Source organism: Enhydra lutris, unplaced genomic scaffold (assembly GCF_002288905.1).
Source record: "Enhydra lutris kenyoni isolate GAN:26980312 unplaced genomic scaffold, ASM228890v2 scaffoldscaffold27, whole genome shotgun sequence".
Classification (NCBI taxonomy): Eukaryota; Metazoa; Chordata; class Mammalia; order Carnivora; family Mustelidae; genus Enhydra; species Enhydra lutris.
Genome location: NW_019154111.1, coordinates 22910861 through 22926689, shown reverse-complemented (window position 1 = coordinate 22926689; position 15829 = coordinate 22910861). Strand labels below are relative to the sequence as shown.

General features: G+C 35.6%; 1 protein-coding gene across 1 annotated transcript in view; it reads left to right on the top strand.

The window, feature by feature from the left end:
- LOC111152043 (cystic fibrosis transmembrane conductance regulator) overlaps nt 1-15829 on the top strand; it is a 163960-nt gene that overhangs the window by 31457 nt on the left and 116674 nt on the right. The window contains exons 3-6 of the mRNA XM_022510327.1: nt 1487-1595; nt 12127-12342; nt 14478-14567; nt 15431-15594. Coding sequence (XP_022366035.1) covers nt 1487-1595; nt 12127-12342; nt 14478-14567; nt 15431-15594 — 579 coding nt within the window. The remainder of the gene's footprint in view (nt 1-1486; nt 1596-12126; nt 12343-14477; nt 14568-15430; nt 15595-15829) is intronic.

Genomic DNA, 15829 nt, shown 5'->3' with positions numbered 1-15829 from the left:
GATGCGGGGCTCGATCCCAGGACCCTGAGATCATGACCTGAGCCGAAGGCAGCGGCCCAACCCACTGAGCCACCCAGGCGCCCCTCATTCTTCCTTTAAAAGAGAGGTTGAATCTGCCTCCATACTTAGCTACTTACCCTGTTGTGAGTCGTTGAATGATATGGATGGGAACAAGTCCTGTGTATTAGTGAAAGAGTGAAGAGGTGTATAGATGGGAGAGGGTGATTAGGCATTGTAGACAGTAAGCTTCTTGGGGCAGCCAGAGTCCGTGCACAGAGACTGCCATGTTGCTGTCACATCCTACTTGTTCCCGTGTTCTTCCTTTGGTGTAACTTAAAACCACTTCTGATAATCATAGAGGAATAGTAATGGACATAGCTCTTAATGAAATGCAAAACTTCACTTGTTATTGCCTGTGAAATTTTCATCTCTGTACAGTTTAGTAATGAAGGCCAGGGTAATATTTAGAGATATATTTTAACCATTTGGGAAGAGAAAGAGCCTTCATTAACAGATAGAAGTGGCTATAATGTAAATATAGTCCATTGATGAATTTTGGTTTTTATTTTTTTATTTTATTATTTTTTTTAAAGATTTTATTTATTTGACAGACAGAGATCACAAGTAGGCAGAGAGGCAGGCAGAGAGATAGAGAGGGAAGAAGGCTCCCCGCCGAGCGGAAAGCCCAACACGGGGCTCGATCCCAGGACCCTGGGATCATGACCTGAGCTGAAGGCAGAGGCTTAACCCACTGAGCCACCCAGGTGCCCCAAACTTTCGGTTTTTAAAAGAAAACTTATTTGATACTACAATTCTTTCAGACTATATGGTGTCTTTTCCTACCAGAAAATATAGAATGTGATTTTGTTCTAATTTTCTAGAGAATTTTACTCTAATAAATGACTTTAATAGTTGAAAATGAAGTTTGACAGTATTTGTTTTATACCCTTACATTTAATAACAGCCATTTAGACAAGTTTTTCTAATGTTAAGTAGAAGAAAAATCTACCTGACTTTTTATGTTGAGGTTTTGGGGTTTGTTTGTTTGTTTGTTTGTTTGACTTTTAAATTTTGTAAAATCTACTAAAGTTTTAAGCAAGTAAAGATCAAAGGGTGAAGGGGGAAAAAGTTAAATGTTTGCTTATTTTTCACTTTGTCCCAAGCACAGTAATGTATATTTGTAAGAAGTGTACTTTGTCCACCTATTGCGTTGCTCTTAAGCAAGAATCTTTCTTTAATACATAAAATCTGACCTTGTTATGGAGTCAACTCCCTGAAAATTGATATATGGAGAAGCATCAAATTCTGCAAGATACCTGACTGACTGTTGGTGTTGGAAGGTCTCCACAAGGTGTTTTTGTCTCTCCAATCACTTGGGTTAATCTCCTTGGATGTCTTTCTGAGACTAAAACTATGTTAAGGGAAATAGAACAACTCAAATATTTGTACATACAACTTATTGGTCCTGTTTTTCATTCTTTTGCAGAGAATGGGACAGAGAGCTGGCATCAAAGAAAAACCCCAAACTCATTAATGCCCTTCGGCGATGCTTTTTCTGGAGATTTATGTTCTATGGAATCATATTGTATTTAGGGGTAAGGATCTCATTTGTAAATTTATTATGGATAATAAGTGTATTCTTTATTATGATTTTATTAATCTAAAGGACTTACATCCATTTTTATGACGAGGGTAATCTCGTGTTTAGCTAAAAGGACTAATTCAACTCCAAATACAAAGAAACCACTAAAACTCTAGTAGAGACAAGTAAAAATGCCCTAAGGTGCCTTGGAATGCAGGTGGCAATCTACTTTAAAGTGGGTAAATAAATAAATAAGCAAATAATGGTTTCAGTAAGATAGATTTTTTTGAAGAGGTTTATTTTCTGTTATGATCCCAAATTGTGTTATCTTACTAGAATATCAAATTGCTGGTGCTTTTATTCTTCTGTATTTGACAGTAGAATTTCAAGATATAACATCAAGAGAAGATTGAAGTCAAGTTTAGCCAATTATCTATATGAATATCTGTAATATTTTGAAATCATATATGCATACTGAGTTTCAAGGAAAAATAGCAAAAATTTAAAATTTGGCAGGGAGGTGTGGTTGCAATATATTTTCTCAGTCTTCTATGTCTCCATCAGTGAGAAGAGAGTTCTGTGCCTGAAAGCCCCAGGATTTCTGGTGTTTATATGCAGTCTGAGATATTTCCCAGCTGCTGTTAAATTTGACTTGGATTTATTATTTTTTATATCACCAGAGCATCATTTCATATCCTTGGTTATAACCTATAAAAGGCAATGATGGGTTGAAATTTGTTTAGTCTTTAAGTAAAGGCTGTGTATAATATTTGCATTGGTAAAAGTACCATCTGGATTCACATATATTCATATTGGTCTTCATGCATTGGAGAATTAGAAGTGCCATCAAGTCTCCCAAAAAGATGTCATTCAAGTTGTATGTTTTTAAGAATTTGTAGTTTTGTACATAACAAGAAAAAATGCATTTAAAAATTTGTCCCAATAAAGATGATCACATTTAGATCCAGAATGTTCTGTAATGCTCCTGACAATCACCTGGAAACATTCTTCTGGCTTTTGAAATTATCTGTCATCCATCCATCCATCCATCCATCCACCCACCCACATCTACGTACCTACCTACCTACATACCTATCTGTCTATCTATCTTTCTTCCACTCTATTCCTGTAGAAACCTGCAACAGGTTGGTGGTAAAAATATTTTTTTGTAAATATGAGTAAGGTAGCTCAAGAACTAATTACCTTTTAAGATGTCTTTGAGGTGATTTTTCTCTGTGAAAGCACTCAGAACTTTGGGAAATAGTTTTATCCATAGCATCTGGCTCTATTTGACTTAATTTAAAAATCTTTTATTGTTGTTTTAATGATTATACTGTATACATTTGAGTCAGTGTATAACAATACAATTCACTCTGGTTATTGTTGGATTGACATGAATAACACTTCCAACAATTGTTATGTCATGACTGAGACGGTGGTGAGACTGACAGTTCTCCTCAGTCATGCTCCATCACGAGCTGCTTCCACTGATTAACATAAGCACTACCAAGTAGAAGCAGGAAGAGAGGCCTCATGATCAAGCACCTTTTATGCCCTGGCTTCTGAAATAATTTATCCAGCAGCATCAAAGATTCATGCAAACAAAAACACTCACTAAATGTGAAAGTTAAGATAATACATGAGCATATTTATCAATTTTTTTGTCATCTGTACAAAACCACAATGAATACAGTTTAATATTTATTGAGTATAATGTTTATTTTACCTAATCTATTCCAAGTTCAGCATTAAGTCCTTTATGCAGATTGTTTTATTTAATTCTTCTAGTAACTCCATGGAACAGATATTATTGTCCTAATATACAGAGAAGAAAATTGAAACTCAGAAATTATGAAACTTCCCAGAGTCACACATATGGTAAATTTGAGTGATAGGTCTCTTTTGCTCCAAAGTCTGTGAACCTTCTGCAATAACAGATTATAATTGTGATATCATTACATTTGTAATGATTATATTTAGTTACTCAACAGAATGGTGTCTCTGGTAACCAGTCTTTGGTCTGCTGAGTTTTCTTTGCATCTTCTCAGGAGACCTAGGTTAACAGAAGCTGAAAGATTGAGGATCTTTCAAAATGTCCTATACATCCTTAGTCCCTCTGAATAAGCTGAAAGATTGAGGATTCTTCCAGGGTCATCTTGGGGGCAAATCTGCAGAAAGTTCACAGTAGGAAGCAGGATGGGGACTATAGAGAATCTTCTCCCTTGCTTATGCTCCAGAAGGAACTATGTGAAATCCACCCAAGGACCAGTAGTGCTAGGGTCAAACTTATAAACAAAATTAAGGGAGAATGGAGTGGGTGTGGAGAGGGACTCATTCTTAAACTTCTCAAGTCTTCAACATATCCCAGCAAAAGGAATCTGAAAGCTTTTCCCCGGGGTGGTGTTGAGGGATGAGGCACTCTTCAGCTACCCTGAGCTCTGGGTTGTAGGTCGGAACCATCTGCATGTTTGAAAGGCCATAGTTTACTTCTAGAAGAAAAGAAGGGGAGAAAATGTAACTGTTCTTATAAGACCTCTGTCTTTTTAAACAACTTACACCAATGCTTTAGTATTGATGGTATTCTCTTTGACCATTCCTTTTTTTTTCCTCTGTGTATATCAGCTTGGTAATTGTTTAAAGTCCATGAAATGACTGAAGATTCTTGAAATTGCTGTAACGTCACTCTTGGTAAAAGGTGGACGTGCTTTCAAAATGTCCTATACATCCTTAGTCCCTCTGAATAAGGGCAGTTGTGATATAAGGAGCATTTGGTTGGTTTCAGGACTGATAGAAAAAGTACTATGAAATCTGCTCTCGACTATGAAAGGTTAAAAAACAAAAAGGAAATGTCATCATAAAGGAGCTTGTCTCTCTGTAAGAGTTGATATAATTTTAAATCATATTAGCTATGGCCTCTCTTCATTAGTTAGCTCTGTGCTTGTTTTTTTTCCCTCCATCTGACTCAGCAGCCAAATAATACATTATCTTTCACATTTAAGACTCATAGCATAGAAGAGAAACTAGGAGACTGGCTATTGAAAAGCTGAGCATGAGAGTCAATTAAGGATCTTGAGAGGCAAGCCAAGTGCAGAGAGTTCTGTAAGCAGATTACTGAGAGAAGATGGTTATCCTTTCTCAGGTCCTAGGCAGCTCTGGGCATATTTCCATTATCAAGGTGAGATGTGTGTCAGGGCAGCTTGGGTCAAACTCTTTTTACTCATTAAAACCCAAGAAGGTTAAGGACATAAAGGAGAAGCCCTAGTACTAATGTGACTAGAGTTCTCAAGTCCTGCGGTCTGTATTGCAGAAGATCTTTGTCTGTTATGGTTTGACAAAGACATTGAATGGGGATTTGAATACAAGCCTACTGATAAGGAAAGGAAAATGTTTGGGGAATTCTGCATACAGACCCTGGTTTAGGCTTTGACTTATGTTATGTCCCTTTCACATGATTGTTTACCTAAGGATAGCTATCTCTAGCAAATCTCCTTCTTGCAGATGCCTACTAGGTAGGACCCCTTTCTCACCTTCCTTCCCATGCTACCTCTCCCCATCTGTAGCTCCCTCTCTAATCCCAGCAGTGACTTGCCTGCTGTATTCCTTAAACTGGCCCTATATCCTATTTCTACTCCCTACTAGAACCCCATCTCTAAAACACACTTTCTTGTGCTCTCTACCTGAATGAAGACAATGTATACCTTCCCTCAGTTCCTGTGATAAGAAGAGTTTGAAGTTCTTGGGGTTTGGATTTCTTTGAAATATAAGGAATTTTATGTCATTCTTTAAAGTATACAGCAGTGCCACCCTAGATAATGTGATTTAATTTGTTTGGGCCCTGGGATACTAGTATCCTTGTCAAGGTCCCTTGGTGATTCTGATTCAGGTAGACAAGCACCATTATCACTGAATGTATCTCACTTTTGCTAGAATCTAAGGGAGGCATTGGGTAGCCCACTTTGAGAGAACTTTTTAGGGTTAGTTTGATTTTTTTCTTAATGATAATATGGAAAAATTTAAAAACATATAAAAATGAATATTAACTCTTAGTGACAAAAGAGCAATGCTTCTCAAACTTTAATATATGTATTAAAGATATATATATTTATTGAGAGGGAGGGAAAGAGAGAGAACAGGAGTAAAGGCCGGAGGGAGAGGGAGAGAGAACCTCAGGCAGACTCTGTACTGAGCATGGAGCCTGACATGGGGCTTAATCTCAAGATACTGAGATCAGGACCTGAGCTGAAACCAAGAGTTGGGGTCTTAACCAACTGTGGCACCACAGCACCCCACCTTGAAGGTTAAACTGGGAATCCAATACCATGTCCAGTAGAATACCGTTATCTAAGACAAAGTGCATCTCCTGTTCACTCATGTAGAATTTTGGAACAAAATTGAATTGTAAATTAGGAATTGTTTGTGATCATATTTTTTAAAACTTACACTGATTATGAGGGCATCCAAGCCTCCCTTTCCTGGTGGGAGTATGCTGCATTTTTTAGCTCTTATAGTTAACCACTATCCAGTAGTGACTAATGAATAAGATATGCTGAAATAAAATAAAATATATGGGATGCACTCAAGTATGTATTTTTTTTCAAAAGAAGGATTTTTTTTTTTTCTTAACTCCTCTTGGGTGTGCTCGTGCCTTGTTGCCACAAGTTTGTTTTACGATCTTGGGACAAATCGAAGAACTTGCTGGATCTCAGTTTCCTTGACTATATGGTGAAAAGAAAAAGTGTATAACTTCTGTGATCTCTTCAACCTTTTAAATTATGTGTCCATGCTATGGGTTCTAGAGAAGTGGCATTTATCTTAAATCACAGTGATCTAAACTTATAACATGATTTGCTGATGGATGTTGAACTAATCATAATCCTTGCACTAATGGTCAGTTGAGAGAGAAACAGTTCATGTTATAACTTTTCCATTTCAATTTATGGTTATGAATAAGAGGAAGGCTTTGGAGTCAAACGGTTGGTTCGAAGCCTAGCTTTACCACTTGGTAGCTGTGTGACACTGGGCGAGGTTTTCAAGCTTGAAGAGATTGTAGTACATAGCAAGTGCTTTGTAAATGATAGCTATTACTATATCTTTAAGTTAGAATATCTACCTACCTGCGTGAATACTCACGTCATTTGCATTTCCCTCTAAATGCTGCAAGCAATCTTAAAGCACACATATGATTTTTATAGGGCACAGAAATATGTTTTGTTAATGTTTAAAAATGATAGCTATTTTCTAAGCTTTATTTCAGAAATTAAAATTAATATTTTAATGCATCTTCCATTATTGCATTTTCTGGATTAAACCTATTATTCCTGCTATTCAACAAATCCAAAAACTTTTTCCTATAAAATATGAAGAATATAGCTTAGATTTCCAGTGAGGATGTTGCTGAAAAGTTAACAAATCAATAAAGCCTAAAAGGAAAATAGCAAAAGCAAAACATTTTGTGTTAAGCATTGAATCTAAAAGCACGATTCAGAGGTAGACAGAATCTCAGTATTTTTTGAGATTCTAGTCTTGGTATGGTATACAAACAATTTTATAAAAACTACAAACAATTGAGGCAGGGAATAGGTGTTATTTTCTATGCCAAATACGGGCAAATTCTTCCTTTAGCGCTTAGTATAAAGCCAAAAATTACCATCAGACTCTAGTGTATCAAGATAAACAAAAACTTGACACTCTTGTTTATCATGTCAAAAGCAGAATCTGAAGCCTTTGCTTTGGTATATAAGCCAGTACTCTTTGTATCTAATGAAAAGTTCTAGGCGTATACCTGCATGTGTGTTTACTTTCTTTTAGAAATGTTTTTGTGTGCATGTTTTCTTTTTACCATTTATTAATTATCAGTAAGTTATATGCAATTTTCTTTCCAAAATTTTATTATTCTTTTAAGTATTTTGTATGATTATGAAAGCAATTAGATAATTACTGATAGATTTATGTCTATCCAGTTTTTTTTCCCATGGGAATATATACTTAATAAAGGGAGGGTGATCATTGCTTTATATAATATGTTATAAATCTGTTTCTCTTCTTAATGTATTTCCTGTCATTAGCTGCTTTTCTACCTAGTCACCTTAATGTTTAATGACTCATGTGGCTATGCCATAATTTATCAGTTCCCCATTGTTAAATATTTATATTGCCTCTAATTTTTCATAATTAAAAGTAGTCCTTCAGAGGCCGCCTGGGTGGCTCAGTGGGTTAAGCCTCTGCCTTCGGCTCAGGTCATGATCTTATGGTCCTGGGATCAAGCCCCATATCGGGCTCTCTGCTCAGTAGGGAGCCTGCTTCTTCCTCTCTCTCTCTGCCTGCCTCTCCGCCTACTTGTGATCTCTCTCTGTCAAATAAATAAAATAAAATCTATAAAAAACAAAACAAAACAGTCCTTCAATGCGCATTCATTTAAAACCTAATTTTAGCAGATTTGCAGATTTTCAAATTGCAAATCAAGAGGTATACTAATTTACTTTCTTGCTACTAAAGTGTGCAAATTCAGTCCTCGCCAATAATACGTATTATCATTTAAAAAATATTTCTAAATTGCTCGGTGAGAAAGAGTATGTTATTATTTTTACTTGCATTATTTTTGGTTTCCAGTGAGTTTAAACAGTTTTTATATATCAAGCATTTGTATTTCTTTTTGTACATGCAACTGACTTTTTGTATTTTTTGTCTATTTTAGTACTTGTCTTTTTCTTTTTGACATATGAGAAAATAATTTCCCCAGCCTACCATTTGTTTCTAGTGAGTTTTTACCTTTTAACAATTAGAAGTTTTGATTTTTAAAAATTTGCTCCCAAATCTATAAACTTTTTCCTTTGTTCTCTGCTTTTGTCATCAGATGTTTTTAAAAGTCCTTCCTACCCAAATATTTATGTTTATACATGTAAATATCTAATCCATTTGGGATTTATTTTGGTGTATGTTTGAGATAGAAATCTAATTTAAAAAATGAGTGTCCAGTTTCTTCATCATTTTTTGCATAATCTAGACCTTCTCCACTGAATTAAAATGCCTATCCTACGTAAAATTATTACATGTACTTGGACCTGTTCACAGATAAATCTGTTTCTTTGTCATGCCACGTATTATAACAGCTGTATAATATGACTTCGTATGCAGTAGTGTAAACCCTCTCACATTTTTCTTATTCCTCAAATGTTTTTGATTAGTTTCTCATTTTTTCAAATGGAATTTAGAATCCTTTTTCCATTGATTCAACAAATACTCGCTGAGTGGATATTTTGTGGTAGGTGTTGTGCATTATGTTGAGATTGTTGTAGAAACTAAAACAAACAGTCCCTGCTAGTTTGGTGCTGAAATTTCAGTTCCAAAGAATCTACTTGAAATTCTGGTGAAGATTGTGTTAGTCTTACAAAATAATTTGGATGAGAATGGAATTTTCATAGTGTTCAGTTTTTCTTTATAGATAATTTTTAAGTCCTTCAGATTTTTATTTAAGACTTTATGTCTTAGGAATGTTTAGAAAATACATTTAAGATATATATATATATATACATATGTATATATACATATATATATACGCATATATATATATATTTGGTATTTATAATGTCCCATATTATATGAATTGTTATATTAATGAGATCCTTATTTAATATTATGCTTGGTATAAAGGAATTTATTTTCTTAGTATAATTATTTTTTTAAACTTCTACCCATTATACTCTTGATTCACATAAATTTGTTGTATGGATAGTCATATTCTATGCTGATAATAATAATTTTCACTTTTTTAAAAGATTTTATTTGAGAGAGAGAGAGAGTGAGAGAGAGCATGAGACGGGAGAAGGTCAGAGGGAGAACAGACTCCCCATGGAGCTGGGAGCCTGATGTGGGACTCGAACATGGTACTCAGGGATCATGACCTGAGCCAAAGGCAGTTGCTCAACCAACTGAGCCACCCAGGCGCTCTAATTTTCACTTCTTTATGATAATCATACATCGATCATTTCTCTTGAGTTGTATCAGCTAAAGGTTCTGGAAAAATGTTAAATTGTTCTAATAACCAGTATTCCTATTGTTTGTGTTCGCCTAAACCTAAAGGTAATGCTTCTAGAGTTTTATTACTTACTTTATTAGTATTAATTAATTAGGAGCTGATTGTTGTCTTGAGGGAGAATTTCTTTCTTATGTTAATGTAACACTTTTATATTCAAGAATATTTATGATGTATCAGTGCCAGTTTTGATTGAAGTTTTATCAGATTTCTTTATGGTTGTTTCTTGAGATAATCATAGATTCTTCTACAGTCTTTTGGTACTCTATTAATTTCTCAATATTGAGAAATCTTAACTTCTTAATATTTCTCAAATAATGTCTAGTATTCCTGAGATAAAGACATAAAATATATTTAAAACAAGTTGAGATGATGATGATGATGGTGATGATTTTGCTGACCACACACTATAGAAAATCATGTAACTTTAGAAGTTCTTCAACTAATTGTGTACCTTTATCAGAAGAAACAACTGTGCTTTGGACTTAGAAATGTAGTTTTTAAAGTAGTCTTGTAATTGCAAGCCTGAACAAAGTTTCTCTTTTCACCTGAATTTTCTTTCATGATCTGAATATCAGGCAGACTTCCCTTTTTCTAGAAGCATCTGGCCCTGTCCAAGGTATGCAGGTAGAACAGAAATGATGAAAGAATTTAGACTCATCTACAGTGATTTGAGCTTTGGTATGGAGGATCCTTATGGAAGACCAGATGTGGCTCCCAGCAGGTCTTTTCAGTCTTCTTAAATTTTCTCTGGGAGGCTGATCTGAATTGAGACTCACGATTATTCCCACCGGGAATGCGATCACTTGTGTATCTAACTTGACCCTCTCTACCCAAATAGTCTTCTGAACTCACACTGTTCTGACCTGCATCCCCCTAAGTAGATGCTGCCTATGGCGGTGGCAGGATATGGACCAGGAAAATTGCCAAAGGAATCTCTAGCCTCTGTCAGGTGACTCCTCAGACTCAAATCATATAAACAGAGATATTAGCACTGGAGGGGACCTTCAAGATCACCTTGCCCCCACTTGGTTTGTCAGTGGGGAAAATGTCCAGAGAAAGGAAGAGACTAAGGTGACATAGATAGTGTAGGTAATGTAGATAGGAACTTGGGTTTCATGACTCTGAATTTCACTGTTGCTTAAAAATAGATATTCAGGCTTCTGTTATCTAAGCGAAACATTAAGTGAATTGCATCTTGGTTTGTGTCATAAAATATGTAATAAACATGTAATAATAAAAACAATAAACATGTAATAAACAATATAATGAAACGTAATCAAATTTTCAAATAAATTTATGTTAGTCCTTATGACATTCGAAGCTCAGTCAGCTTCCACTATTCTATTTGGTGGCAAATTGGGAAATTTCTTTAGTCCCAGAATAGTCCAAACCATGAATTATACAAAGCTCTCACATATCAAGAATAGAGGACTTTGTTATTCCTAGTCATTTATAGGGATGATTTTTTTAAAGGACTCTGTTTCAGAGACCAAGCTTGTTACCATCGTTTTCCTTCTTTAAAAAAAAAAAAAAAATCAGATGTTATCTGTAAGTGGTTCCATTGTAAATATTAGAGAACATGCTGCTTCAAACAGATTAGGGAAAATACTGTTGAGGGGAGGGTTGGAGTGCTGACTTTGTCCTTGAATGTTGACAGTTCCATGTTATGGTGAGATTTATATTGGTTTGCTATTTGCAGATGATCCTATTATATTGACATTTTTCTCTACCAAAAATAAACTACATTTTTTTTTCTATGAATATGAACCCTCCCAAGGTAGTACTAGTGATGTCTTTGTGGAATAGCCATTACTGTTCAAAGAGAGTATGTCATCTTTTGGTGGAGGCAAGATGAAACTAATTCAGTACTGACATATGTAAAATAGTTGCCTGAATCAGATTAAGACACATTTTACTTATTTTGTTAAAAACTGCAGCTGAATAACCACTCACCAAGTAGGTCTGTTGTGAAAGAGATGGCAGCTTATGGGAAAAATATATTGGCTAGACAGTGGCAGGGAGTGTAGTTCAAATTACTCAAGAGGAAGAACATTTAGGTACAGCTGTACATTTCTAATTCTAAAAAGTCTGTGTACAGCTCAACTGCCAAAATATTTCATGTATGTCATGATAATCAACTGAAACTATTTCATAAACCCTGCTATGTAGCTATAGTAGTGCTATGTAGATTGTTATTATGTAGGTCATTAGTAATGAACACACCATTCCAGAAACCACAGCTTTGCTCTATGGTCACTATTCACTTTTCAGTCAAAATACACTATACATAAACTCATCTCCAAATGACTTTTGCTAGAATCAAAAATCTAATCTTACTTCAAAGCTCTAAGATATTGAAAGTAATGTCAAGTGTTTTAAATATGGTGTGGCCCTCTGTGTAGGCCCATTTTAAATCCTCCTCTAAAAATGAGAATCCTTGTGTTGAAATTGTGGGGCCATTTGATGAAAGGGAAATGAAATCTAATTTCTTTGTTTTTCCTCTTTTCAGGAAGTCACCAAATCGGTCCAGCCTCTCTTACTGGGAAGAATCATAGCTTCCTACGATCCAGATAACAAGGAGGAACGCTCTATCGCGATTTACCTAGCCATAGGCTTATGCCTTCTCTTTGTCATGAGGACGCTGCTCCTGCACCCAGCCATTTTTGGCCTTCATCGTATTGGAATGCAGATGAGGATAGCTATGTTTAGCTTGATTTATAAGAAGGTAATGCTTTCTTGCACAGTCTCTGTGTTTTAAATGTCTTAAACATCATGTTGATATACATATGGGATAAACACAAGTCAGTTTTGTATGCTTGTGAAGTAAATGGAAGCAATAATTAATGTTTCTACTTGGTAATTAATTCAGTACATTTCAGCTAATAATTATTGATCATCTATAAACTGCCTGTATTGTAGATTTCATTTTTAAAAACTAGTCATGTCATCATTTTTTGGAATCTTTGGCTCCCCATTAAAATAATACTTACTGTCTGCATTAAAGTCATTGACAAAATATTATCTTGTGGTAAAATGCCATGTATCATTACGTTCGATAATGAGTATAGTATACAATTGTTAGTGATAATTCAAGCACTAACAGTATCTACCTTAATTAGTTGTGATACTCATCCACTATTTTATTTTGAGTTAGATTTGTGTCATCCTGTGAGTCCTGCAAATTAAAAATTTTTGCAACAACACATGCATGGCAACCCTAAGATCCTTTTCTGCTTTTCTGTATGCATTTTCCAGTCAGAAGGCCAAGTTGCTGAAGCTTGATTTAGGTGAATGCAGATTAGACCTACCCATCTTATAAAAACAACTTAAGGTCATTTCAGTGACATGTGTTTTCCAGACTATGTGTCATTGCTTGGCTCTACCAAGTCATTATAGAAAGCTCTTTTGGTAGAATCATTTGGGTATTGCTTTACCCTTCTTTTCTTTTTCTTCCCCCCAATGTGAAAACTTTATATACTTGGCTTATAAGGGACATGGATCTGAAATTACCTGGCAAATAACCCATAACACTTCCATATTATAAATGCAAGGTCAGGTGTACTGTAAAACCTTGATAGTCATACTTTATTGTTCAAAACAGCCTTTTATGGAGGCAGAAGAAAAAAATGGAGTCCACAGTTTAATCAGATCACCTCAGCTACAATCTCCTCAGTTCATAAGTACTGGGAAAACATATGTAATAAATCAACAAAAATTTTATTTTGATAACACATTCACGAAAGGTTTGAAGCTATTTTATCTGTCCTTCTTTCTGTGTTATTACCTGGTTTATTTACCCCTCTGGGCACACTTATTGGCCTGCCTTGGCGTCATCACCAGAAAATGCAGTTGTATCTTCATGTGGCTGTGGTTGGGTCCCTAAAGTGAGCCTGAAGTTAACTGGTTCCATATCTGATCAGCTCCATCCACATGGCAGGCAGCTACTAGCTCTAATAGTATCCCAGATTTTGTCCCACAATGCTGTTTTGCTTTGTTCTAAAGTCTGCAGCTATGATACATTCAAATTATATTTTAAATAATGAACCTAAATATATTATATAAATGTCAAATCACTATGTTGTACGCCTGAAACTAAGATCAGATTGTATGTCAACTATACCTCAATTAAAAATTAAGAAATACAAGAATATAATGAATCTAAATACAAACTAAATTATCTTTACCTGTGAATTTACCTGTGACTAGAAGATAGAGATAATTAAATGAACAAATATTTACTGAGGTGCTTACTCTGCACATAGCTCCCTGGGAAGCCCTCTGGAGAACTCAGAATCACCTGAGACAGTCTGCTACTGAATCATGTGTAATACAGCTCTATAGAATTTTCCCTGTCATCTGTTCTAATAGTGTTTTGAAATTAACTGCTTTGATTCCTTCTTCATCTGTGCTTACCTAAATGCTAGTCATTATTCCACACCCATCTTAAATTCTACCTCCTCAATAAAATCCAGATTTTCGGGGTGCCTGGGTGGCTCAGTGGGTTAAGCCTCTGCCTTCGGCTCAGGTCATGATCCCAGGGTCCTGGGATCGAGCCCCACATCGGGCTCTCTGCTCAGCAGGGAGCCTGCTTCCTCCTCTCTCTCTGCCTGCCTGTGATCTCTATCTGTCAAATAAATAAATAAAATCTTTAAAAAAAAAAATCCAGATTTTCATAACCGGGTGTGTGGACTTTCTCTTAACCACCCTATTAATATATACTCATTTATATAAGTTAATGTATATATTATAAATTAACTCATTCAATTTATCATATGTGTGTACTAGGTTACCTTGAGGCAACCTATTCATATCTTTGTCTTCTCTTTGTCATGATCACCTAACTTCCCATTTTCCCTTTAGACTTTAAAGCTGTCAAGCCGTGTTCTGGATAAAATAAGTATTGGACAACTTGTTAGTCTCCTTTCCAACAACCTGAACAAATTTGATGAAGTACGTACCTACTGATTTAATCTTTTCTGCATTATTGTTATAACGCATACAAGCCCAAGGGTTTTCCTGGGTCAGTTAACAGTGATATGGGGTTAAGTTATACACATCCCTACCTTGCCCATTTTTGCCATTGATGGTTGTGTAGCAGAGCACTATTCTGGGGTTTCATAGTACCACCCAATGCAAAGACAACTTAGCTCACTGTGTATTTAATAAAGTTTTTCAAAATTCAAGTTTTATCAGATCTTGTTTCCTTTTAATACTTTAAATCAGTTATTTACTTTGGCTGAATAGGATACTCTGAACAATTCTTGTTCAGTGCTCTCTTATTACACAAATAAATGCAAGGTCTTTGAGGACAGACCGTGTAATGTGTTTTATTTATCTTAGCATTCTCAGTATTTAACAGATTGTTAAACCCACAGCAGGTGCTAAGTAAGTTACTATTAAATTAAGCATGCATTTATTCTTAATATTTTGTCAGGTGATAGAGTTGATATACTGAGAGCCTTTGGAAACCCCTTTACTCTTGCGTGTTTACACCATGGCTCTTGCGTTAGTCAAGTAGAAGTAAGTTATGAAAAATAAATCCCTGACATGATACTTAAGATAGTTCATCTTAAGCCCATTGAATAAAAATACATTGAAAAATGCAATGACTCGAAATTTGTTCCTTGGGAAATCCTAGTCTATTTGTAGAATGTTTAAGCACGTTGCTGTGTGCTCCACGGAATGAACGCCTTGATGTTAGCATTTTGGGAACCATGATGTGTTTGATTATCTAAGTTCTCTGTGCTCACTTTCTCTCATCTAGCCTTGTTTGTCTGTCCATCACTGGTTTTCACTGTGATTTTATTTTCCAGGGACTTGCATTGGCACATTTTGTGTGGATTGCTCCTTTACAAGTGACGCTCTTGATGGGGCTGCTCTGGGATTTGTTACAAGCCTCCGCCTTCTGTGGTCTTGCTTTCCTCATAGTCCTTGCCCTTTTTCAAGCCAGGCTGGGGAGAATGATGATGAAGTACAGGTAGCAGCACTCTGGTTACATAGCTCAGAAGGGTTTTAATTTTTTTTTTTAATTTTTTTTTTTTTTTTTATTAACTTGTTCGTCTATGTGTTTTGTTTTTCCAGCCCTTACAAACCGCGGGCTTGGTGATGACAAGACTGGGTCAGCCTTGGTCATTCTAGCACCCCAGCACCCCCAACAACCCTTGCCATAGGAGACTGTCTTGATTTCTTACAAATTCAAATAGAGAGGGGCT